General features: G+C 41.8%; 1 protein-coding gene across 13 annotated transcripts in view; it reads left to right on the top strand.

Moving 5' to 3' along the window:
* Positions 1–26,267, top strand: part of LOC128330410 (microtubule-associated protein tau-like) — a 167,752-nt gene that overhangs the window by 71,828 nt on the left and 69,657 nt on the right. For 8 of the 13 annotated variants that reach the window (XM_053263264.1, XM_053263263.1, XM_053263272.1 and 5 more), the window contains 4 exons: positions 8,391–8,477; positions 11,514–11,600; positions 13,797–13,859; positions 24,157–24,215. In XM_053263264.1, coding sequence (XP_053119239.1) covers positions 8,391–8,477; positions 11,514–11,600; positions 13,797–13,859; positions 24,157–24,215 — 296 coding nt within the window. The remainder of the gene's footprint in view (positions 1–8,390; positions 8,478–11,513; positions 11,601–13,796; positions 13,860–24,156; positions 24,216–26,267) is intronic. The other 5 variants (XM_053263270.1, XM_053263269.1, XM_053263271.1 and 2 more) reach the window with 3 other exon arrangements.

Raw genomic sequence — 26,267 nt, 5'->3', positions numbered from 1 at the left:
TCTCTGGGTTTACAAGTGAAAGAGCTTCCCAAGAATAACCCAGACCTGCTTTTCAATCTGATTGACTCTGGTGCACACCTAGTAGTTGCCTCCCAATGAAACCTGCATTACTAGACATTACAAAGGGCTGCTAGGAGAAACCATCAGCTCTTCCACTCACCTCTAAGAAAATAGAAAATTTCTATAGAGTTCAGACAGAGGGGTGTGAACTCTGCAGAAATACCCTACACCAAATTCCATAGTGGTGGAAACCGCCCAAGCAGGAGTGTGGAACAGATCAATCTCTATCACAGTTGATAGAGAGGGCAAAAAATTGAAGTCATTGGGAAAGAGACTATATTGTACATCTATGTTGCGATTAAAAATAGCAAACTACCAGGCCTGTGTGGCCAATTATAACCATCTCCTATAGGAAAAGATGGCACCACATATCAACCATGCAGACGCGTAACTATGGGGGGGCAGGTAGGGCACGTGCCCTGGGTGCCACTTTGGTGGGCCACGTGGGGGGGCGCCAAAAAGAGCCATGAACCCCCCCCGATCCCTGAAAAAAAAATTTCCTGGTCGGCAGCCGCACGCCCTGGCCGGCGGGCAGCCCAACGGAGTCGTCGTGTGCCCCCTGGGATGGCTTGTGGGGAGTGAGCGTGGCGGTGGCGGGTGGTGGCGGATTGCCGAGTACAGAGCGACGCCGGGCCAGACAGCAGGCCTCGGCGTCGCTCTGTACTCGGCGATCCGCCGCCACTGCCGCGCTCACTCCCCACAAGCCATCCCAGGGGGCACACGACGACTCCATCGGGCTGCCTGCTGGCCAGGGCGCAGGTATAGGGTTAGGATGTGGGGGGGGCGCAACTTCAGAGGCAGAGCTTGCCCTGGGCGCCGTTTTTCCCAGTTACGCCTCTGCAACCATGTGCCACTGGATGGCAAGGAAGCACTTGTAGTTGACACACTACAAAATGTAGCTTTTCTACAAAAGGAAGCTTTTTATCTTAATAAAGAGCTACTCGATATTTTGAGACACTCAATAGACTGTGCAGCACGCAACATGGCGAGTTCCGTTATACTCAGATGGCATGCCTGTCTGTGTTCCTCCAAATTCACACCTGCAGCACGTACAAGGATAGAAAATCTACCCTTTGACAGTCAAGCATTCTTTGGTGAGAGAACAAATGGAGAGAGTACAAAAATTGTGCAAAATGGCAAAATCTATGAGCCTCAATTCCTCCTCCTGCTATACACCTTACAATGGCCCAAAAATTCATGGGCCATGACTTCTAGCCTCTCAATTTATTCCTTTCAGGATCAGTCCTTTTGCCACTCTACATAAGAATAGCCCTGTTGGATCAGGCCCAAAGCCCATCTAGTCCAGCATCCTGTTTCATACAGTGGCCCACCAGATGCTGCTGTAAACATACAGACAGGAGTTGAGGACATGTCCTCTCTCCTGTTGTTACTCCCCTGCAACTAATATTCAGAGGCATCCTGCCTCTGAGGCTGGAGGTGGCCTATAGCCTTCTGACTCGTAGCCGATAGACCTTGCCTTCATGAAGTTATCCAAACCCCTCTTAAAGCCATCCAGGTTGTTGGCTGGCACCATATCTTGTGGCAGAGAATTCCACAAGTTGATTAGGCATTGTGTGAAAAAGTACTGCCGTTTGTTGGTCCTAAATTTCCTGGCAGTCAATTTCATGGGATGACCCCTGATTCTAGTGTTATGCGAGAGGGAGAAAAATTTCTCTCTATCCACTTTCTCCACACCATGCATGATTTTATGGACCTCCGTCATGTCTCCCTGCAGTGGTCTTTTTTCTAAACTAAAAAGCCCTGTGGTGTTGTCTTGCCTCCTAAGGAAGGTGCTCTAGGCCCCTGATAATCTTGATTGCCCTCTTCTGCAACTTTTCCAACACAAGGAAAGATCATAGCCGCTATCAAAACCTCCAACCAAACCTAAGATCTCCTCCTGTTACCCTAGGGCAGCCTGACCGCCATCATTAGGAACTTGATGGCATCGTAACCTAGAGGCGTGGGAGAGCATAACATCAGACCAATGGGTGGTTGACAATCATCCATATTGGCTATGCCATCAAATTTGAAGAAATTCCTCCAGGTTTTGGGATGCACCTCACCTGCCCAAGCCCTTTCTTGGGGAAGAGGCCCACGCTTTACTAGCCAAAGGTACAGTGGTCCCTCGACATACGAACTACTCGACATCCGAATTTTTCGACTTACGAAAGGAAAAAGTGGCCGCACGCTTACGAATTTTTCGACATCCAAACGGAAAACCGTTGGCGGTTTTAGATGCTGTTTCCTCGACTTACTAATTTTGATAATGTGGTCGTTGCCCCATGGCGAGCAATGCTCCGCAGGAGTTTGCAGAGTTTGCATTTTGCATGCCTTTAAAGTGCACTTGATAAAGAGTTTTGCACATAAAACTGGGTGTCTGGGTCTTTTTCCTAGGCTCCGGAACGAGTTAATCCGTTTCCAGTGCATTCCTATGGGAAACCTCTTTTCGACTTACGAACTTTTCGACCTACGAATGTGCATTCGGAACGGATTAACTTCGTAAGTCGAGGGACCACTGTACATAGAGCCTGTCGGGCAAAATCCAGTTAGGGTTTTACTACTTGTATTTAAGTCCTCCCCCCCCCCCCGAGACAGTGGCCTGTGACCCATTATGGACCTCTACAACCTCAACACCTTTGTCATCTACAAGAGATTTCTGCATGTTGGCCATTTTCTCAATCCTGCCCTTACTCCACAAAGGCATGTGGCTTGCATACATCGACCTGGAAGACATATACTTCCACATCATTATTTGGCCACAGTATTGCAAATACTTGCGTTTCCAAATCAGCACTCGAGTCTTCCAGTTTACTGCCATGCTATGTCTTCATATTCCTTGCTTGATTTGGGAACAGATCACGTGGTGGACCCACACCAGAAACCTGAATAAAATGTATGAGTTTCATGACACCCATGCCTCATACAACCATCATCACTGATGCCTCAGAGTTTGGTTGGGGATCCTACTGTGGGTCCTCACCGGATAAATGGCGCATGGAAAGCCAGAGAAGTGTCACACCATATAAACTAGCTCAAGCTCCTAGTGATGTACATGCACCTGGCGGTGTACAAGCTGTGAGCGTTCTTCCCGTTGCTACAGGGCCTCGGGATCCAAATCCTCACAGACAACACAACACTGCAACAAAAGCACATATAAACCTCCAAGGCAGGACTAGATTTTGTACCCTCTTACAGCTAGCCCTTTGGGACCGGGCTGAATGCTGAAACCTCTTTCTTTCTATCCTACAAGTTCAGGGAGAGCAGAATGTCAGAACAGACAATTTGAACAAATCTCCCACGGGTGGCAGTTGGACCCCCAGCTCCTCTGAGATGTTTCCCACAACTGGGGCACACCCATATTGGACATCTTTGCCACAGTAGAAAATGCTCAGTGTCCCGTATACTGCTCAAGAGCAGACGTTGGTCAAAACTCCCTGGGAGACGCCTTCACTGTCTCCTGGAGCAAGGACCTCCTCTTCATGTTTCTATTGGTGCTATTGTTGCCTCGTGTGTTACAAATAATACAGAGGGACAGGACCCAGTGCATCCTCATAACCCTGTGGTGGCCACGTAGACACTGGTTCCCACACCTATTACATCTCTCACATAACACTTACATTTGCCTGCCACTCCACAACTCTCTCAATGTGGAGGGGCCCTTCTACATCTGGATGTTCACATGTTATGCCCCACGACATGGAAGATGCAACCACATAACCAGTAGACATCCAAGAAGTCATGACAGCAGCACGTAAGGAAGCCACTCAGAAATCATACAGAGCAAAATGGAACTGTTTTACTATCTACTCAGTGAGGCAAGGGATTTCCCCAGAACTGGCCCCCATGCTTTTCATTCTGTCACATCTGCTTCTCCTCAAACCCTCGGGACTCTCAATGTCTTCCATTCGCTTTCACCTTGCAGCGATAGCAGCCTTCAGGCCCCTGCAACACGGACCCTTGCTTTTTGCACTTTCAGAAATCAAGTGTTTTCTGAAGAGTCTGAACAGTCTTCTCCCTGACTCCCCCAAGATTGTTCTGCCATGAGATCTAACTTTGGTCTTGTCCAAACCTATGGACAAACCCTTTGAACCGATGACCACCTGAAACTTTTGCCTTCTAACGATGAAAACCGCTTTCCTGGTGTCCACCACTCCCACTCAAAGGGTTAGTGACTCAGGGCTTTAAGGTACCTTTGCCACAAGGAGAAGGTAGTTCTATGAACAGATGTCCAATTTCTCCCAAAGGTCGTATCTTGGTTCCATAAGTCACAGAACATTTGACTGCCTGTTTTCTTCCCAGACCCTTCATCACTAGTGGAGAGGAGGCACCACACCCTGATGTACACTGAGCCTTGGCCACCTTTGTGGATCGCACAGCCTTGTTGAGACAGATGGCATGCCTATTTGTGACCTATAGCCCTCTGCATTGAGGATGTCGGGCTTCCGCTCTCCCTATTGCGCTGGATAGCAACCACCGTTAAACTAAGCTACCATCTGGCAGGCAGTCAACCCCTGTCACTGATACGAATGCATTTGACGTGAGCACAAGCCACTTCAACAGTCTTTGACCACAGGATTCCTATTGAGTCCATCTGTAAAGCTGGGATCTGGACTTCGCTGTTGTCCATCATATCCTTACACACGGATGTATGCGCCTGGTGAGACACTGCCTTTGGGAGAGCAGTACTACAATCAATCTTTGCCTGACAGTCTCACCTGCACCCTCCGCCAGCTATGTTAGCATGTTATGCGGCATCTGTGTGAAGTACTGTTAATGGAACTGCTCCCGGGGAATTGGCAGGACCCCGAGCTATGTTTTAGGATGGGGGGGGGGATTAACTAACAAGTGGAAAAGTCCCACTCCCATAATATATTTGTTCAAAGCTTCAGTTGCAGAAAGAACTGAATAGAGAGGTTGAAGTTCAGAAACAAAGCATGATTTTATTTGAGGGTTTAGGAGTACAGAAAGAGAAAAATGGTTATTAAGCAATAATGTATAACTGATATATAGCAATAAACCAACAAGTGACAAAGTCTAAGTTGAGGCTCACAAGGAGTTAATTTGGCTTGAGTTTTTGCACTATATACACTGTGAGGCTGGCGAGAGAGAAATGGATTTGGATTTTGGGAGGAATGAAGAGAAAGGATAGTTTAAAGATAGGGGTTATATACTACTTCACTCCTTCCAAGAGAGACGCGCTGAGGCCTGAGGCTTCTCTTCTCCAGAGCAGGAAGGCAGGAGCCATGATCCAAAGACTGGGTGGGGGTCCAGGAAATAAAATGAAATTGAAAAATGAATGAAACCTTGCAGGTATTGGGCAGACCCGGTTAGGAAAAGTTGGTATTAAGGTGTGGGTCAAGGCAGGGCAAAATGGAGCTGCCAATGTCAAGACATGGGAAAAGGAATAGTGGTTTCCAGTTCGTCTGGTGGTGATGCAGAGGTGGGCCTTCTCTGTAGCTGCTCCTGGGCTGTGGAATGCACTCCCGGCAGAAATTCATAATTTGAGATCGTTACTGTCCTTCAGGAGAGCCCTTAAGACCTATCTGTTTGGCCTGGCCTTCCAGGGTTTTTAAATTATTGACAAATTGTTTTAAATTGTTTTCAATTGCTGCCCTGATTTCCAGGGTTTTTTAGTTGTTTGAATTGTTTAATTGGTTTTATTCTGTTTTTATAGTTATAGTTCTAGTGATTTTAACTGTTAACTTGTTTTAATTGTTTTTATTGTGCTGTAAACCGTCCTGAGCCATTTTGGAAGGGCGGTATATAAATTAATTAAATAAATGAACAAACTAGCAGCCTTCTCGGAGAGTCCAGTGGTTCCAAATAGCTTGGAGGACATAACAATTCCATAGATGGATGAGAAAAAAAAGGCCAAAAACAACACTGAATAATTGGCACCACTCAGTCTTGACCAATGCTCTAGGTACTTTCTAGGAGAAAGAGTCTATGCTTGAAAATATGCTAATATGTGGCACCACTTCACAATTCTTACCTGCTCATATTTTGGACAATTCTGCTGTTGACTCAATCACTGAGTTACAGACCTGAGGCTGCTCAGTTCTTGATGGAATATCCAGACACTTTTCGTTTTTGAAAGGCCCAGAGGTTTAGACCACTGACTCATCCACAACCACCAATAGGAGCATCTTCTTCCTTATGGGTATCATACTACAGTGGCCTTTGGGAATGGTGCCAGCCCTTATGTGCCAGAGTGGGATCACACGTCATTGTTCAGTTTCATGTGCTTGGCCCTGCATCATGCTAAAACAGGGTAGGATTGTTCCTGCTTGCCAAGATAAATGTAAGCAACAGGCATCAAAATCACACGTGTGTCTTGGAGGCCAAATTAAACCATTTGAAAGGAATAAGCAACAGAGCATGCCACCTCATCACTCTTATAAAAGAGTGAGTGTGTGTGTGAGAGAGAGAAAGAACTTAGATTTAAATATAACAGAGCCCATAACCAGCTAGCACATCAAATATGGCAAGATATTTTTGGAAATAAAGTTGCTGGTCCTGTCAGACCACGTGGTGTTGGATGAAGCAAGGTACAGTAGTCTAGTGTTAGAGCACCAATCAGTTGACTGACCAGATATTACATAAAGCCAAGAATGCCAATGTGTAAGCAGCTTCTTAACTTCTGAGGAGAAATTGACCCCAGATAATATATTTTATTACATTTGTATTTGACCTTTCTTCAGTGGAGCTCTAGGTGGTATGTATAGAGTTCCCAGGTGAGCTCCATGCACTGAGCAGACTCTGACCTGCTTAGCTACAGCAAGCTTGCTGCATCATGTGCTTTTAGACTATCCCTCCACCCACCACTTGTTCAATGTCAAGACTGCTGACTTTGCAGCTGTTTAAAGCCAGAAGTGGATTTTTAGGCTGCTTTACAGGAATATCTTGGTTTTCAAACCACTCCATTTTGAAATGTTGGATTCCTAATCTCATCGCTAGAAGAAATGTGCAGTATGGATTAGCAATCCTGTATTCCATGTAGAATATTTCATGAACTTCCTTAGAAGTTTTGTAGTGTAACTGGAAGATAACTTGCAGAATAAATTGAGGCTGTTCATTTATAAATGGGGGGGGGTGTCTTCTAAAATAGCCCTACCAAGTTTCACAGCAGTTTCTCCCTCCAGTATTTTAGCTGAAAGGGATTGAGTGGAAATCCCTATTGCCATACCCTTCAGCAGGCCTTGCCTCTATGTATAAGCTTTGGACAGTGCCTTGTAATCCACATGCAGTGCTACAAAATGTTTCTGTGCTGTTCTAAACGGCATGCAAATCATGGAATAATAGAATGTAAAGTGACTTTTAGTTGTAATTGCAACCAGTGTTCTGTCTGGCCTGTGGCTATGGTTCCTTGATTTTCAATATTTGTTGGAAGATGCTCTCCACCTATGACCAGCAGATAACTCTTCTTCATTTTTGCACAGGCCCCAAGACCAGGATAAAAGGTCTCAAAAGTTAATTATGCCCACTGGCAATAGAGAGATCAAAAATGAACCACAAACATCCCTCCTGCCATGTTGTCCAAATTGACATGTTCAAGAATGCATACCGTTCCTCCCTCTTTAGCCATGTACATCTTGCAAAAAGCAAAGAGGCTCAGATCTTGAAGAGATGAGATTATGCTGCCTTCATTTTCCTACCATTCAGGTTTCTAACATTTTTGGCACTAGATCTTTTACAGATAAGCTTTAGGAAGTCAGTGCTCTCCTGCTATTCTGGATACATTCCATATGTATTGCAAAAGACATCTGTCTCTCAACTTTAAAAAGTATAAATCAGCAGATACCAGTAATAGTGACCAACTGTGATGCTGGAGCACATATTTTTGTACCTTTTCTTAATTAGTCACTATGATCGTTTTTGTTTGCCTTCTTTCAAGAAGAGCATCTCTTACTGAAGTTCTAGCATCCTGAAAGACATTTTCTTGCAAGCAAGCTATGACCCACAGCATTCTTAAAACAATGATCTGTACTCAGTGCTGAAAGAAGAAGAAAAGGCCTGCCTTGCCTGTAAATTTCTTGACTGATTTGCTTTTATTTTTGTTTGATGTGCCTTGCAGATCAATTGCTCTTAACATCATATCCTTGGCTATTTTGTTGATGCTACTGAAACTTGTATCTGGTACTTTCTATGCATTGCTGTCCTCTTGCTAATATCTGTTATTACTGCTAGCTAGCAGCCACATATGCATGTCCTCCCGACCCTTTGCATTATGGGAATGAGCAAGCTTTAATTTGAGGACCTTTTTGCACAGAAGGCAGGCCACACTCCAAAGCTGAGCTCCTTTGCTGAGTGCTGAATGTATGTTTTTCCAGGCTCTCCCCTCCAGATACCAGTTGATGATGGATCCGATGAACCAGTATCTGAGGCTTCTGATGCTAAGAGCACCCCAACTGTGGAAGGTGGGAGCTCTTTGTCTCATTATTATGAAATTAAGAGCAGCCAGCGCTTTAGGGTTTGCCACCCACAGATGGCTACCCACAGGATTAACTGAAATCTTGTATTTCTTTCTTTCTTTTTCTTTTTTGCATTAAAATCTAGCTTCTCTATGGATACTCTAATGGTGCAACCCGTCTTTGAGGACTTCCATAAGATGCTTAATACTAGATTTTCATTACTAAACTGTTCTCGAGGTGGCACAGCAGTTAAAGTAGAGTGTAACCACTGTTTGCAAAAGTGCATGCTTGGAGTGAGCTTATTGTTCTGAAGACTGGTACCTAGTTTAAATTTAGCAGCTTTGCACCATGAGTTTGTCCCTGTTCCAGGGCATTGAGAATGCATAGCTGCACATTTATTGGGGGAAATGTATTTGAAGGATTGTTGTAAAGGGTTACAGACAAGAAAATTCCACATGTGTCCTTGGAGACAGCTCAGTTACTTAGCTTTATTAGTTATTTGGGAGCAAGCAAAGTGTAGGTCATCAAAGATGAGTGTTTAAAAACAAACCAACCACACAGCTAGACAAAACTGTGCCAGAATGAACCAAAGTAACCTGAAGTGTAGGTGTGGCCTTATACTGAAAGCGGCACTTTGAGAATATAGAAATAAAAATCCCTTTAAGCTTGTAAGAATGATTCACTCCTCTCTTTGGGGCTGGAAGTGCTCTTGAGTGGTAAAAGACTAAAACAATCTATGGTTTGTAAATACGTTTCCCTTTAAATACTATTTTGGTATAGTGTATCCTGCCAAGTTGGATCTCCTAAACAGGGCATCTTGGAGAATCAGTGAATCCACAGATTAAGCAGTTCTCTAAACTTTCTTTTGCAGAGAACCAAATAAACATAATTTTGCCAGCAGACACCACACAAAATAGAAACAAATTCACTTGTAATGAAGCCGTGCCCATAGAACTGCATCAAACAAATGTTTTGTTTGACAGCAAGCGTTTCAAGCTTCTGGCATCAGCAGCACTGGGAAAACCTATATCAAGGAAGGGATATTGTTGGAATATAGTTTTGAGAACTTTGGTATACTCTAAAAATCCATGATGGAGGACAGTGAATCTGTGAGCCATTCCTTGGGAAAGGATTAAAAATAGGCAACATAGTTCTCATTCCTTCCTTAGTGAAGTCAGTTCTACTGCTCCTCTGTGCCTATATTTATTCAGTTGGAGGTGGGGGGGAGAAATGCAAAACCCATGAACAAAAAAACCAAAGTAAATGATGGATAAATAACCAGCTCTCAACACACGTGAAAATAATCAAACACATCTGTATAATACATATAACAATGGCATAATACCAAGTAGAATTACAAAATACAATGAAAAGAATGAGAAACCAGTATATACAGGTGTCCAAACAGAGTCCGAGAAGCAAGCAACATGCTCTGTAATGACTGATAATAATAGGTGATGGAAGACAAAGCACACCAGGGAAAAACCACAACAGTCACCCCGGGATAAGGAGCTGTTTCACCCAAAGCTTCATCAGGGGCTGGTTCCCATTAGTACAGGCTGGAACAATGAAATGAGAACATAAAACAATATCTATAACGCTGTAAAGTATGAAAAACTGAATGCTAAAAACACTCACAAAATATAAAGTTTCAATACATGTAAGCTTATTAAAAGACTCAGGATTTGCTTTACTAATGAAAAGCTAAACATAGGTCATAAACACAAGCAATAATTAATCCAAAAGATTTTTTAACTGTACGCAGGACCACAAACTTCCTAAAAGGTATAGTATATAATAGATGCAAACCTCAAAAAATATCATATCAAATAAGACATGAAACATAAAGGGTAAGTACTACCTTTTAATAAAAAGTCTTTTAATAAGCTTTCCCTGGTGTGCTTTGTCTTCCATCACCTATTATCAGGCATTACAGAGCATGTTGCTTGCTTTCCTCGAATGAAGGATTCATGCCTTGAACTACATGCATTCACAACATCTTACTGTGTACATTGTTTCCTTCTGGATTTGAGGACTCATTACCTGTACTGTATGTACTCTTCAATTTCTCATTTTGAAGACACCTCGGACTCTGTTTGGACACCTGTATATACTGGTTTCTCATTCTTTTCATTGTATTTTGTAATTCTACTTGGTATTATGCCATTGTATTTTTATATGTGTTATACAGATGTGTTTGATTATTTTCACGTGTGTTGAGAGCTGGTTATTTATCCATCATTTACTTTGGTTTTTTTGTTCACGGGTTTTGCATTTTTTCCCCTCCTCCATTCCGTGGACAACGGTTTTTTCCTCAGTTTCCTATATTTATTCACTTGGCAATAAGGACTGAAGATAGAATGTGAGGGACAGTATTTAATTTTGTACTCCCTTTGTCTCATTGACTGTCTTGTCTACATTCTTTTGTCTGTCTTAGACTGGAGGAGGGAGTGAGCACATCTTAAGTTGTATATTTTGCTATGAGTGATTCTCCTTGGCCTTTGTCATCACATCTTGCCAAGCTAACTTACATTACTAGTGCTTGAGGTGTTTCTGGTGTTGGGTGTGTTATCTCTCCCACTCGACTTAGTGGCCAGCCTGCTCTTTGTGTTACCACCCACCTTTTCTGATGATTTGTACACACAAACCTTTGCCACTTGGATTTCCCTTGGTCTCGAAGGAAAAGTAGAAGAAGAATTCATGAAAGTCTGCCAGTACAAACTTCTGGATGAGTCCATGTGCTGAAAAGAAGTGAGCATCTTTAGTTTCATGGTGCAGTGGATTGATTAATGTGAGATATTCTGTTCAAATTCCTGCTGAAACTGAAGGCTTTGAAATTCTTCTTCGGATGTATATCTCACCCTGTTTTAGTTGAGTTGGCTCTTGGCAACCAGGTGCAACTCTGCCTACAGTATCTGGAGAAAATGTAGTACTTGGATGCTTTTGTGTTGCAGCTTATTTCAGCAGGCTATTCAGTTCTCTTAAAACCCTCTTGCAGTGTTTTTTAGGTGAAAGCTGCTTCAGTTTGCCTTTTCATTTCAGATGCTACTGCTCCATATGTGGAGGAGAGAGCACATGAGGATAGGACTGCAGTTCGGCAGCATGTGGAGATACCTGAAGGAACCACAGGTGAGGCTTCCCGTGAAGAAAACTGTTCCCAGAAAGGCTGAATCAAGATTGCTTAATACATGATATAATGTCTACATGGTGTATGTAGTGTAAATGTATTTTGTGCTAGTTGTAAATATCAAATGTATGTATAAAGCACAGTGAAAAACACATGAAAAAACACGTGGGTTCTGCTCATATGTATATTAAAGGAACCTCACAATTTATACACATTTGCACCATTCATAACTGACAGTACATATGTGTATTCTTGGATGTCTGTCTGTGTTCATCATACTTACATCCCACTCTTGTTTTGGAAAGACCTCATCTGCTTACATGGAGCTCCCAGTGATCTTTCACTAATTCTGATAAATCTTGTATCTTGAAGATCAGGAAGAGAGATTTCCAGGTCTTTAAGGAAACGTTCCTAGTCATTAAATAATAAGCTGGGGTTTTTTTTGGTCAAATCTCTGAGCAAAGTAATCAACATAGTCCAACTCAGGACAATATTATAAGAAGTCAGGAGTAAAATAAGTAAGCCTCATTGTATATGTCTCTTTAAAACAAAGATTGACAGGTAGAGCTTAATCACATCTTACTGAGATTAATGGCTCTCTTTTAGAGACTAATTGTTTTTAGACAGTAAAATTGGTTTGCTTTTAAAATTGTTTTACATTTGTTGTATCTTAAATTATGTACTCTGCCTAGGGATACACATATCAGGTGGTATAAAAATTAGATAAATAAAGGAGGGAGCAGGGACATGTGGACTACAGTGTACTTTCAGGGCTCCAAAAGAGGCATAACCAATAGCCCAGTTGGTCTTCAGTACTGTCAGTTAACAACAGAGTGCTGCACTTTGCTGCTTAACTCAGTGAAGACATGCACAAAACCTAAGCTTGAAGAAAGTCAGGAAGGAGGTGCTTGCTTCTCCTTTCCAGCTGCAATTTAAGCATACTGTGCCTAGGCCCATTGATTTAAATTGGCCTAAGTACACCTAATTCTGCATTATGTAACTAACTCTGTTAGTACTTAGTCATTTTGCAAGAAGGCATGTTTCCACTGCAAAACATGCATTACAAAGTCAGTGGTGGCTTGATCCCTGCTGCTCCTGCTCAAGGTAACCTCCCGTGTGCTGCCCCACTCTCCTAGCTAGTCCCTCCTGTGTGAGGCTGGTGTCTCTGCCACTGGCTCTACCCCCAGATACCTGACGCAACACTCCTGGGCCAGAAGCCTAGCACTGATTTTTTATCTCTTCCTGTCACTGGCTTGTTTGCCATGGACTCCGTCCCTCCATTTTGGGAGCAGACAGAGTATAGAAATTGATTTTTGGAGGGGATTGAGAGCACCAGCCAGCTAGAGAGCTGGCCTTCGAGCATGAATCATCCCCTTTGCTAAGTAGGGTCTGCCCTGTTTGCATATGAATGGGAAACTACATGTGAGCACAGTAAGATATTCTCCTTAGGGGATGGGGGGGGCACTCTGGGAAGAGCATCTGCATGCTTTCATGCAGAAGGTTCCAAGTTCCCTCCCTGGCATCCCCAAGATAGGGCTGAGAGAGAATCCTGCCTGCAACCTTGGAGATGCCGCTGCCAGCCTTTGTAGACTATACTGAGTTAGATGGACTAATGGTCTGACTTGGTATATGGCAGCTTCCTATGCTCCTAGAAGAACATCAGTCACTGCCAATGCTGGATGCCCAGTGTGGTTCTTTCTCAGACTGGGCACCCAGCTTTGGTGGCAGTTGGTTTCTCCAGTTGGCTGGTGCACTCTCCCCCTTTCTTTTTCTTGCTTCCCCTCCAGCAATGAACGTCTGTGCTTTGCCTGCTCCTAAAATAGAGAAGACAAAGTAGGCAAGTTTGCTGGAGGAGAGGATGAGTGAGAGAGAGACCAGCAGTGCTGCATGTTGCTGCAAAGAAGTCAGTGATGGGGAGAGGGGTGGCGAATAGCACTGGATTTCTGGCCCAGGAACACTGTGTTGGGAGGCTGGGGATGGGGCCAGGAAAATATATAATTCAAAAGTCAATTATACTTTGTTTCAGTGGGGTTATTTCTCTCCATTACCATTATGCATTTAAATATGCTGTTAATCAGATACAATGCATCCATATGGAATTTGGAAAACTGGTAAATTAGTAGGGAGATTAGAAGCATTTGTCTTGTGCTGTTTTTAATGTTGAAACCATTTTCCCATCCTCAACTTGAAAAATATAGCTGAGGAAGCAGGCATAGGCTCTACTCCTAACCTTGAGGACCACGCTGCAGGGGATGCTCAAGGTAAGCACAGTATTGTTGTTTTGCAGACGTAGATAGTGAGCTCTACACTACTGGGCGGGGAATTTTCATCACACAGTTGTAATATTCAATGTGTCTCTTTTTTATGCAGCTCACAAACATCTGTAGTCCTGCTCGCACTTTTATTGTTGAGTCCCCCATAATTTTGTTTCTAAGGGGAATATTCCCCCCTGCCCCAGTAGTTTTATTCTCCCAGGTGAACTAAGATCTTGTCACCTTCCACAATGTTGGGTTCTGCATTTGCTGCTATCATAGAAGAAAATTCTTATAATTATTATTCTTGATCCATGAAAGCATTATTTCTTTGCATTGCAGTGTGTATTTTTAAAATGAAATGAATGGAAACAGTACTGAAACCAGCTTAATGCCCCTATATTAAATTTGTGATTGTATCTGCACCTTCAGTATTGTTCTAGAGTTCTGGCCACCAATCTCAAAACAAAATACTGGGAACTAGGAAAAAGTACAGTAAAAGAGGACAGAAGATTGATCATTGCGTTGCTGGATCCCTGTCAGCCTAGGCTCTAATTTGTGCACTTTTAAAAAGAAGTCTGCTATATGTAAACTGAAACAGCTTTTACTAAATAAAACAATAGAATCTCGCTCAAAATAAACCAGGCAGTAAATAAAAGCCAGACTTCAATAAGATCAACAGAATAATGGTAGATGCTCTGAATAGAAAACTTTGCAAGTTTATTAAGTGACAGACCAAACCATGGGTGTGTCTTCACTGCAAAATTGGGGATAAAAATTACCCATCTTGACAGGATTATGATGATAGTGGTACTTTCTGAATACATCTGGTGAATGATTCTGAAATGCTTGATGGACCTTAAAGTAAGATAAATCCTTCAGTATCTTGCCTCCAATTTGAGAAGTGGAGCAGGTAGCAGTTTCAACCTCATCAGATTAAGCTTTTAAGGTCACTAGGTGGGACAAAGCTTTTTTTGTCAAAGAAGAGTTGGTCTCAGATAGTGGTGCTATAGCACTCACTCTTGCTTACTTAAGAATTCTCCATCAAATGGCTATAATTACCTGTTCGTAAACATTCAAAAATAAATCTGTATTGACACACAAGCTAATTCTTTGCTATACTTAACTTCTATTGAGGTATATGGAAATGGCATTAAGTCTGCAGTGCTGTTGGGGAAAGTGGGATCAAGAATTCAGGAGCATGTTTGTTGCATATGGGGTAACTATAAGCTAGACATGAAATTTAACTAATGGTCTTAGCTGGGAGCCTGTCACACTCACATAGATTGCCATTTCCTGGAACCCTCCAATTTCCTGGAACTTTCCTCCTTTTGTGGCAGATCATTCCCAGACTGGGGATCTTAAACCAATGTCTGTATTATTGTGCCATGAAAAAGAGTCTGTACAGACAGACAAAACCAAAAGGGCAGATAGCATGGAGCCATCTTGCATATCTACCATGCTGAAGATGCCAGTTGGGTACATGGAATTTTGTGTAGCTGAGAAAGACCAGGAAGAGGCTGTCGTTCAGGACCTCGTTGACAAAGTGGACACTGGAATGCATACTATGTCAGCAACTAAAAAAGTAGGTGCAGGATTTGGATCAGCAGCTGATGAATCTAAAAGAGTGGAATCAGACTTCCACGAGAAGTTCCCTGCTGAGTTTGATCAACAGCCTGTGGAAATGATGGCTGATGGCTCCCTCTACTTTAAAAGTGTTGTGAAAGAAGATGCCTTTGGACAGGGAAAAGATGAAGACAGGGACACTGATGAGACAGCTCAGCAAGACAGTCTTGATGAGAGAGGGCCGTTCTTATCTGAAGAAGAAAGGTGTGCAATGGTTGTGGAGTCAGACCCCTCAGAGTATTTTTATCAAGTTGAAGTTCAAGCTAATGTCCTAAAGGAGAGAAGAGTCTTAGAATCTATACTAGCAGCAGACAAGCTTCTGGAGGATGACACTCCCCTGGAAGGGGACAAAGTTGATACTGTGCAGATCTCAGAACTACAAAAAGCTCAGCGAAAGAAAGTTTCCAGTTATACATCAGAGAAACACAGCAGTCGGTTGCCACTTATGAAAGGTGTGTGCGCGTGTGGCTCGGTTGTCCTGCTTAAAGAAGTCAAAGTTGCTAAAACTACTAGTGAGCTTGCACACCTCTCCCTGAAACCTGCTGCTTTGAAATTTACCAGAGGAACTGATTGGAAACAAACGCTCATGTGCCTCTGCTTTAAACCCTTTGCTTCCTTATATGTTTAGATGTCTGGAACAAATGCAATTCTGTTCAGCTATTGGCTGCATGCTTATGTTGCATGGATGCTGCTATTGCTTCTCATCAATCCCCATCTCAATTTATATTTTGTGGGATTTCTCTTTTTTTGTTTGCTTTTATAGATGATTCTTAGGCAGTTAAGTATAATTGATTGATTTCCTTGATTGGAACCTAGTTTTATGAGATCATTATCCTTCAAAACCTTGATTCTCTTCATGCATTCCTGTTCTCTAACTTACGTGATGGCTGTCAGAGACCATTGTGGTATGTGTCAAACATTAAAAGCAATATCATTATACAATAAAACCAGTACAGGTGGACCTCATTATCCACGGGGGTCCCTTTCTCTGCTACAACCACTGATAATCGAATTGTGGATAATGAGACCTGAAGTCAATGGGAACTGGGGGGAGTTAGGTTCCTGGAGGGCAAAGAAAATGCTTTGAAATGCCAAATAAGAGAGAGGAAGTAACGTATCATGCTTTCTAGGTCTTCAGTTGTCCAGGATTGCCTCCCTCCCCCACAAAGCCCCAGTTTGGCCAACTTACCGTGAAAAATCACAGAATTATGATTTTTTAAAACAAGAGGCACAAAATGACTCCTTTCAACAAACTGGTAGCCACCTAGGAACTGCAGATATGTGGATTTTAACCCTTTTGTAAACCATGTATACTGAGATTTACTCCATTGCCAATCCTTTAGTAATGAGGTCCATCTGTATAAAATCAGTAGACTAAAAACAAAATTTAGCTTTATTGATAAAGCATCATGACAGGGCCTTGCCAAAAAAAAGTCTCCAAATACCATTTGAAAACAGCAAAAGAGTGAGCCTGAGTTGGCTCCCAATTGCAGCATATCCCTGGCACCTTTAAAATGGAGGAAAGCAGGTGCATATTTGCTCCTCCGTCACTTGCCACCATTTCCTGTATCAGCGGCGCTCCCCCAGCTATCATTGTGTGCCAGCTGCCTTTGCACGACACCAGCATGCACGTAGTCTCCACGCATGTGGTGCGTGAGGGCAGCTGGGGAAGAGTGTTGTCAGTGATAGCTAGGGGGAGCACCACTGAGACAAGAAGTGGTGCCAAGTGGCGGAGGAGTGCTCTCCTCCAGTTTAAAGGTGGCAGGGATGTGCTGTAAATTGCAATTTGTGCACATCCCTAGCTCCCAATCCTTTAATGTTCATTCAGTTTCTCACCTATTCATCATTAACGTTCATACAGTAGGTGCCACAGATAGTGCATTTGGAGGATCAAAAGTCCATTTAAGTTGCACATACGAAAACTCCAAAAGGGTTTTGCTCTGCCATGTTCTTTTCTCATTCAAATTAATGGTGCAGGGATGCACAACACCAAAAAGCTGCTGTGATTGCCTTCAGATAATAGAAGATTCTTAGCAATGGGCTGGCCCATAACAGAGGCAGGTTACCTTGTTTACGAACATGCAGCTTTCATTTCAAACAATCTCTTGCTTCCTTTATGAAATTCCACACACATTTGAACATCTCTAGTTATTCTAGTCTTTTGAGGGGTTGCATGTTTAAAAAAATAGATGCCTTATTTTAAAGCATCCCTTTTCTTCATGGTGTCCCTGTAGTCTCATATGTGTCTTTTCCCAAAGAAGCAAAGCATTTCATAAATCATCTCATAATAAATATTATAGTTTGAACCTTTGGGAAACTCTGAGGTAAGGAGGCACTTGTTCTTCCTCACCCCACTCAAATGACTTGGGCCTTTTTGGATCTCACACATGAGGTGTGAACAGCTTGAACGCTATTTCCCCCTTTGTTTCAGGAATTGTAGGAGTCTTCTTTTTGAGTATTTAAAATCGCTTCTCAAAGGATACCCTTAGTTTTAACTGGGGTCAGTGAATACAGCCAACTATGAATGGCTCACAAGGCTGGCTATAAAGGTACCATCTCTTTAGAAGATCTTGTCTAATGTGTGTGGTGGTTGTCATCTAACATGGCCCTGAGAGAGTCATGCTCTTGAATCCCCTCAACATTTTTACGAAGAGAGCTTTTAGAGACACTACATCATCTCAAAGTACTGTTGGAAAAGACTGTGACTATACCCACTGACAGTTTGCCAGATCAATTTTGATTTATCTGAAGGAATTTTAGGGCAGAGAACTCCATTGTGTAAGAGAAGATGGTCCTTCTGTGAACATTAAGAACATAAGAACAACCCTACTGGATCAGGCCCAAGGCCCATCTAGTCCAGCATCCTGTTTTGCACAGTGGCCCACCAGATGCCGCTGGAAGCCACAGCCAGGAGTTGAGGGCATGCGCTCTCTCCTGCTGTTACTCCCCTGCAACTGGTTCTCAAAGGCATCTGCCTTTGAGGCTGGAGGTGGCCCACAGCCCTCTGGCTAGTAGCTGTTGATAGACCTCTCCTCCATCATTAAAGAAGGATTGGAACTAAAGTATAAGAGCAAACCCCAAACACCACAAAACTCAACTGCTTAGATCCTAGTCGTAAGTAGAAGAGATCCAAGTCTCAGAAGAATCCAAGTAATAATCCTATATAATTTCTGCATAAGGACATAAGAACAGTCCTGCTGGATCAGACCCAAATACATCTAGTCCAGCATTTTGTTTCCTACAGTGACCCACCAGATGCCTCTGGGAAGCCTACAGGCAAGAGATGAAGGTGTGCCCTCTCCCCTGCTGTTGCTCCCTCTGCAACTGGTATTCAGAGGCATCTTGCCTCTGAGGCTGGAGGTGGCCTATAGCCATCGGACTAGTTGCCATTGATTGATTTGTCATCCATGAATTTGTCTAAGCTCCTCTTAAAGCCATCCAGGCTTTAATCTCTCAACCTGATTGTGCTGAAAATCATCTCACAAATTGACTGAGACAGGTGATCTCACAACATAGTCTGATAGCGTAGCAGCTTCAGTCTGTAATGAGGAAGGGCTGGGAATGATCAGCTTGTAGATTCGAATTAATATTTAAAAATCTTTGTTGAGCCATTGAAAAGGAAAACATTTGAAGAGTTCAGGAAGAAGGGATGCAATCCATCTGAACTAGGCACAAGTGATTCCTCTAGCATCAGATCAGCTTGTCGTAGACTTGTGTATTCATTGTAGAGATCACATGACCAAAGGCCTATAGCAGGGATGTCAAACTGTGGCCCTTCTGCAGATGTTGGCCTACAACTCCCATCATCCTTGGCTACTGGACATTGTTATTGGGGATGTTGGGAGTTGTAGGCCAACAACAGCTGGAGGGCCACAGTTTGACACCCCTGGCCTATAGTATTATGCATTAACCTTATCACTTCAGCTTATGGTAGCTGAGAAGTTTAATGGGCCCTCAAACTGACCCTTTGGGACATTGTGTTCTGATAGTAATCAAATCTTTAAATCTTTATTGTTACGGTCATTTGACCAGCAAAATACAAAGTACAAAAGCTTTACATAAAAGCGAACTTGGTCAAATAGAGTAATAAACTGTTGAAACATAAAACAGATCCATAACACCCGAGTTCATCCATTACATAAAACATTACATAATCCATGCATTATAATAAATTTAATTCAATCCAACCCCATATCTCACTTCTCATCATTTCTTATTCTAGTCTTGTTAGCCAGAAAACAATACTTCACCACGTTATAAGATCCCAACAGTCTGTCAAAAGTAATTCCAGATATAACTGCTCAGAACAACTGGGGTATGCTGTTAAAAAAAGGACTTGTATATCGCTTCCGCAGATAAAACTGACAATTCTGATAGTAATGGACAAAGTTATTTCTCAAGAAACAGAGAGGAATATACTTACAGGCTGTGATTAGAAGTTATAATTATAAGGGCTTCATTTGTTTAAAAAGGAGTGATGCAAATGTCCATGTATGTGACACACAATGGCAATCAGATGGCATAAATGGACACTCTATGTGAGATATCAACTTGTTCCTGACAGAACAAAATTTGAAATACATGCCGTTCTGCAACAGAGGAGGAATATGGTACTCATCTTTGGAGATGTATTTGTGATTTACTTGTCACAAATCTTGATCTTTGCATTGCCACAAATTCTCATGTTGTCCATGGTGCTGAGGAAAGCCCTAGGACAAATTAAGTTTTTATTGGTAGACCTCAACAGGCCTTGCTTTATCTGGTACACTGTTAATTCAAGGCATAGTCATGGAGTCTAACACTCTGGAATTATTTTTCTTGGGAAGAGGAGAAGATACTGTTCAAATAAGTGACAACTCAGTACTTTGGGGCATGAAGGCCCAGACTATCATCAGCATCCTTGATCAACAAAAAAAAGTCTGATGCTGTCTTACAAAATACAAGGCAATATTGACACTGAGCTTGAGAGGAAGATGGACTGCTCCATAGAACTGATGATAAAATACCTTCTGCATCTTAAGAGTTCTGTATTCATCCTAAGATTGTTAAAGATCCATTTGGCAAAGATATTGCTCTTCCACCAACCTATTCATTGAAGTTTATTTTTCTTATTTGAAAAAATGAAGGGGTTTCTGAAGGAGCTAGCAAACGCATATTCTTCACTGAAGCAGCTGATATCTGTTTGGAGTTTGACCATGGTCCTTGTTGAATAAATGGTAAACCATTGAGCAAATAAAAGCTAGTTGCCTGCTGAATTTACTTTAGTAAATTCATTACTACTTGTTGCCTTGAATTCATTTGCAGGGTTGATTACTTGATGCTTAATCTGAGCTTTTATAAAGATAAAGCTTTGCTTTCATCAAATTTGTATGAAAAGGTAAAAACATGGATGAAAATTCAAACTAAATCATTTGTGTCACTTGAATTCTTTAATAAACAGCAGTCTTATTTGGATACCGTAGGATTCTCTACACATTGGAGCTTCATTGAGCCGTTGACTACTTTTTTAATGGAACCAAAGACTTGGGAAGACTGCCCAATTTATCATAGTTTTTGGGAAGGCAGGGAAAGAAACGACGAGTATTTCCCCAGACTTTTTCTAGAAGGAATAATGAAGACTGTGTGTGTTACAGACTGAATAGTCATTTTTATCATTTCTGTCCCCAACTAGAGCCAGTCCTTCTGGTTTGCTTTCTCAAGAGCTTTAGCCTTTCTGATTGTGTATGGTGGTAGTGGTGGGTGTTACATACTTATCCCACTCTTCCTTCAAGGAGCTCACTGTATATGGTTGTGCTTCCACCCATTTTTATCATCACAGCAACCTTGTGAGGTAGGTTAGGCTGAGGGATAATGACTGACCCAAGGTATCCAATGAGCTTCATGGCCGAATGAAGTTTTGAATCTGGATCCCCTAGTATTAAACCAACAACTTGTGCCAGACAGACTGTCTCAGAATAATGATCTTCCACCCCAATCTTTACACTATATTATAGACCCACTAGTCAAAAGAGGCTGTAGTTGTAGGGAACATTATTCAGTTGTGTGTTTGTGTGTGGGTTTTTAAAAAACTACTCCTACACCTCTCTTCAATTAAACCTGTTGTTAGTCTTCCTTATGTGGGACTGCACAGAGACCATGAAGAAAACAAATGTAACCATTCTTCTTCAAGTGGTATTCTGTGCAGTCCTACATACCAATCACTTTTTCCTCCATAGGAATATTTCAGACTTGCTCTTTTTTTTTTTGCCCAACAAAAACCCTCAAGGCAGTACATGTAAAAGTTAAAATGAAAAATCTTGCAATGTTAAGAAGGGATAGAGTGAATAGTGCTGGTTCTGCCTCTTAATTTGTATGTAATGGGTGAATGCCTCCTTTGCCTCAGAGCATCTAGAAGGTTCTGAATTATCTGTGCAGGCACAATTGCAAATATGTGACTGCACAGAATACCAAAGTACAACAGTTACAGGTAAGCAACTCTCTTTTCTGTAAAATAGCCCTAGTTCCATATATTGCCTTGAAACAGTTGTGACTCTTTAAAACTTCTTCCAAAGACACACCCTTCTCTACCTCACACAAAACCCCACATCTCTTTGTTTAGTTGTTTGTGGAAAGCTTTGTTTTTAACTTTGAGGTGTGTGTTGTGCCACCTTTAGAGCCTAGGGTTAGAATGATGCATTAACAGTGGCTATTCATCAAGCTAGCCTTTTCTATAAAAGTTGTCACTAGTCATTCTGACAAAGGCTATGTCCATTTTCCATTCTTGGTGTCTGACAGAGTAAATAAAGGCTACTGGATTGTTGACTTAAGGCTGTGATAAAGATGTGAATTGAGAAACCTTTGAGGCCTTGAAGTGTTGGTTAGTTCCAGTGTTAAACTGCATAGTCATGTAACTCTCTGGGTTTTTTTCAGTGTAATAAGTATGCCTCTTCTTCCTCTCACTCACCCTTCTCACTGTTCTGCCCCCTCCCGCCCACTAGTTAATAAGAGCGGAGGAAGTCACACTTTCCATATGGGCGAGGGGGCAGGAGCAGACCCTGATGGTGTATCTTTTACATTGCACAACTAACCAATATGATAAGTCATGTTGGTTAAATATTGCCTCCCCTACCAATAGCCTGCCCTTATTAGGGAAGCTTGTCTCACTGTTCTAGAACTGTGAGCTTAGACTTTTGCTTAGTGTGGGAGGGTGCAAAAGTGATAGTGAATCATGGAAGACTAAGAATATGAAAACAGCAGTTCAGCTCTAGATATCTGGAAATAAATAAAGTCCTAAGGTTTTGTTTTCCCTGATGAAAATGGCTTCTCAATATATTTTTGAGTGATGAATTCTACTGGGTAAGATAATTCTATTTTACATCTTGGAAGAATGTTCAGGTTTAGCTGGTTGGCATATTCTTGCAGCTTTATTCTGAGATGATAATCCTGAATGCAATATGTGATTATGTTAGAAGGCAATGGTAAACCACTCCTGTATTCTACCAAGAAAACCACATGGCTCTGTGGTCGCCAGGAATCGGCACGGACTTGACGGCACAACTTTTCCTTGCCTTTAATCAGGGGGCAAATCAGATGCTGAACTGAAAAAGAAACAACAACCACTGACAAAATCAGACATTTATTCAGATAATTAATCATGTGTACAGTCCAAGCAGTTCAGTACTTTGTCTACTTGATTTCTGTGGGAGAGTTAACCATGTGTACTGTTCTCTCCCATTAAAATAAATGGGTCTGAAAATGCTTAACCTGGGCTGGATTGCACTCCCAAATAAACAGCAGCAGGATTATTTTCACATATATTACACATTGACTTATAAGAATAGTCAATAGCAGTGTTTGGCTTTTTATTACATGATATCTTTTTATATTCAGCAGTTCTCAGAATTGCAACCCTTAGATAGTAACTTCATGAATCTGTTTTAAACAAGCTCTCAGTGAGTCAAGGGAATCAAATGACACTCATTGGTCCCAGAATATGAGAGAGAAAGCAATAGCAACATTCCCTTGGAGGGTAATATGCATGCTTTTGAAACAGCTTGATGCATTTTTTTCAAATTCTCAATGCCTTTTTTTAAACCCCTAATAAGTGCTTTGTGATACTTTTGGTTGCACACTCCTTATAGCAAAGAGAGTCAATTCAAATGGAACTAGATTACCTGTTACTGTGTTGCTCCTTTTTCTGGGAATTGAATGCAGACTCCCACGGCAGTGAGGTTCTTGTATTTCTGTGTGTAGAAACTGCAAGTGGCCATTAATGTGATCTTCTGTTTTGGGAGTTAAATACCACAGTAGTCTTGCCAGTTCCTGACTCACACTGCAAACAGAGCTTCACACACACAACTTGGATGAGCTGCCAGCAATGGTACCAATTGGGTTGAGAACACATAATATTTTGTCTCTCCCAGTGCAGCTGCTTAGATTTTCGAGTTTTTGTTTGATTCTTTTTCAGATGACTTGGGGCATGCATGACATGTTGGTTTTTTGCATTAAAGCTTAGCATGAAAGGGAGCAGGAGCAAGTTTACAAAGCAGTATAGTTCCATAAGAATTTAAGTTTTCCTATTACTGTTTATGTAAAACTGCATGGTGAAGTCTACATGGCTTGCCATCCTCAGAATATATTTTTCAATCCTGCTATGCACCCTGTAAAACAAAGTGTAACTGTAACTCTCCTTTCTTACCAGCTCGTATTGACAGCAGCAAAGACAAAAATGGAACTGGGGCTGATGATGCAAAACCAAAGGTAAGGTGACAAATATATTGTGGATACACTTCCTCCTCTCTCTGCTTTTTTCTGTCTTAGAATTAAAACGTGTTGGTGTGGGACTTGAAAACCCTTTTGCTTAGAGGTTTGTTCAAGCTTGAGTATCTCTAAGAACCAAATTAGATAATATATTCAATATGTACTCATATAGTTGCAGGCTTATTTTTACTTGAGAATGGCAACCATGCTGGTCTTGATTGGGACCATAATGTGGAGGTAGAGGAAGTTTTACCCTTTTCTCTGTGCTCTATTTCGGCTGAAAATCCCTCCCCTGGAAGATTTGGGGGCCTGTAGCACCTTTTGAGAGAATATTGGTGGTGGGAGAAAGCATAGTGTTAGGGGGTTAAACAGTCCCTTTCTCCATGCCATGATCCCAATCTGTTCCCTGGGTTGCTTAAAAGTAAAAAATAAGCATTCAGCTAGCTAGACAGTGACACATTTAATATCTAATTTGGCCCTGTAAAGCGTTTGTTTTTAGAGGTGTGAGATTTTAATGTAAGCCTGATTTTCTTGTATATTTTAAAGTGTACCCACTAAGGGTTGGACTGAGAAGATATATTTAAAACAAAAACAAGCAAACCAAAAATAATTTAGGATATTGTGAATGAAAGCCTTTGTCTCTGCTTCAGTAATGTTATATTGTACAAAATTAATGAACTGTAGGAAAAATGCCTTGTTCCATAATGTGGACTTTCCAATGGTCCTTCACTTCTTCCTCACATAACCAGGAATATTGCCTAAGGCAAGCCACAGAATGGATAAGGGCCCCATTGGAAGCCTGAAAAGAAGGGTAGAATTGACAGCTGCCCCCAGACTTGCCTGGGCAAGGCCCATGACTGAAAGAGCCGTACTCTTTTTGTATAAGCCCAAATGTCTAAGGCTTTTCCTCCCAAACCTTTTGTTTCTGGGGTTCTAAAATTACATAACTGCATTCCCTTGTCTGGCCTTTTCATATTAACGAATTATTTATGTCATGTTATCCCTTGAACCATCCTTATTCTGGTTATTGGTGGTGGCAGTTCAATGATCCTTCTGTGATAATATTGGAGTAGCTTGCCAGAGTGTGCTTTTGAAACAAAATTTGAGGTAGAAACCTGTTGAGACACCCATATGTGCCACCAGTGATTCCCATGGGCTTATGAGAGTATGTAAGAGAGACCTCTAGCTATTCTTCTGAGTGTGTATTGCAAGATAAAAGGGATGATGGAGCAGTCATAACATCTTCCAGAATTCTGTCTCATGGTAATTGCCAACACCATGGAGATGAATATGACATTGGGAAGTATATTTATATTTAACTGTTTGTATGATTAATTCTTCCAAGACCTGTTATATGGGTACCTAATCTTTCTAAGGTTGAGGTGTCTGGGGTGAAGCTATAATATACTCTTCTTATGCCAGAGCACTGTAGGAAAAGGAGCCAATTCTAGTTATGTTCTGTTTGTTCTTAGTATGCTAATGCCTCTTAAAGCCTTTAGTCATTCTTGCTTTATTTTAACTACTGCCCTCTTCCAGTGTCTTTGGATTATTTTTACCTTTTTCTTTCTCATGCTAATCTTTGATTTAATTTTGTTTATATGTTTTTAAGACACCCATACCTTCCTCTGTCAAACCCCCCAAAGGTAGATCTTCCATTACCCCCAAACGAAACTCCTCTGTTAGTTGTATTCCTTTGAAAAAACCCTCCAGCCCCACTGAATCCTCAGTACAAGCTTTCACCCCTAAACGTGTGTCTTCTATCACATCCCGACCCAACAGTACAGGAAAAAAAGACAAAAAAGCCAAGGTAAGGATGGCTGAAAACGTTGGTGGGGAGGGATGCAATAAATCTATCTCCTGTTTGAATAAGTCCTCCCTGGTTAGGTTGGTCTGTGTATTCACAGGTGTCTGTGTGCCATTTTTGTAATTTGTACTTACCTTGCTATTTCTTAAGGGTACAAGTGTTAATATGTTTTGCTGGGTAATAACCTGCTACGAACACCTCTCTTGACTGCAGTTTCTGTGGCATTTTTAGAGGCTCAGTGAGGGTCG

Source organism: Hemicordylus capensis, chromosome 6 (assembly GCF_027244095.1).
Source record: "Hemicordylus capensis ecotype Gifberg chromosome 6, rHemCap1.1.pri, whole genome shotgun sequence".
NCBI classification, from domain to species: Eukaryota; Metazoa; Chordata; class Lepidosauria; order Squamata; family Cordylidae; genus Hemicordylus; species Hemicordylus capensis.
The sequence above is the reverse complement of the archived record's forward strand: the minus strand, read 5'-3'. Positions and strand labels throughout refer to the sequence as shown.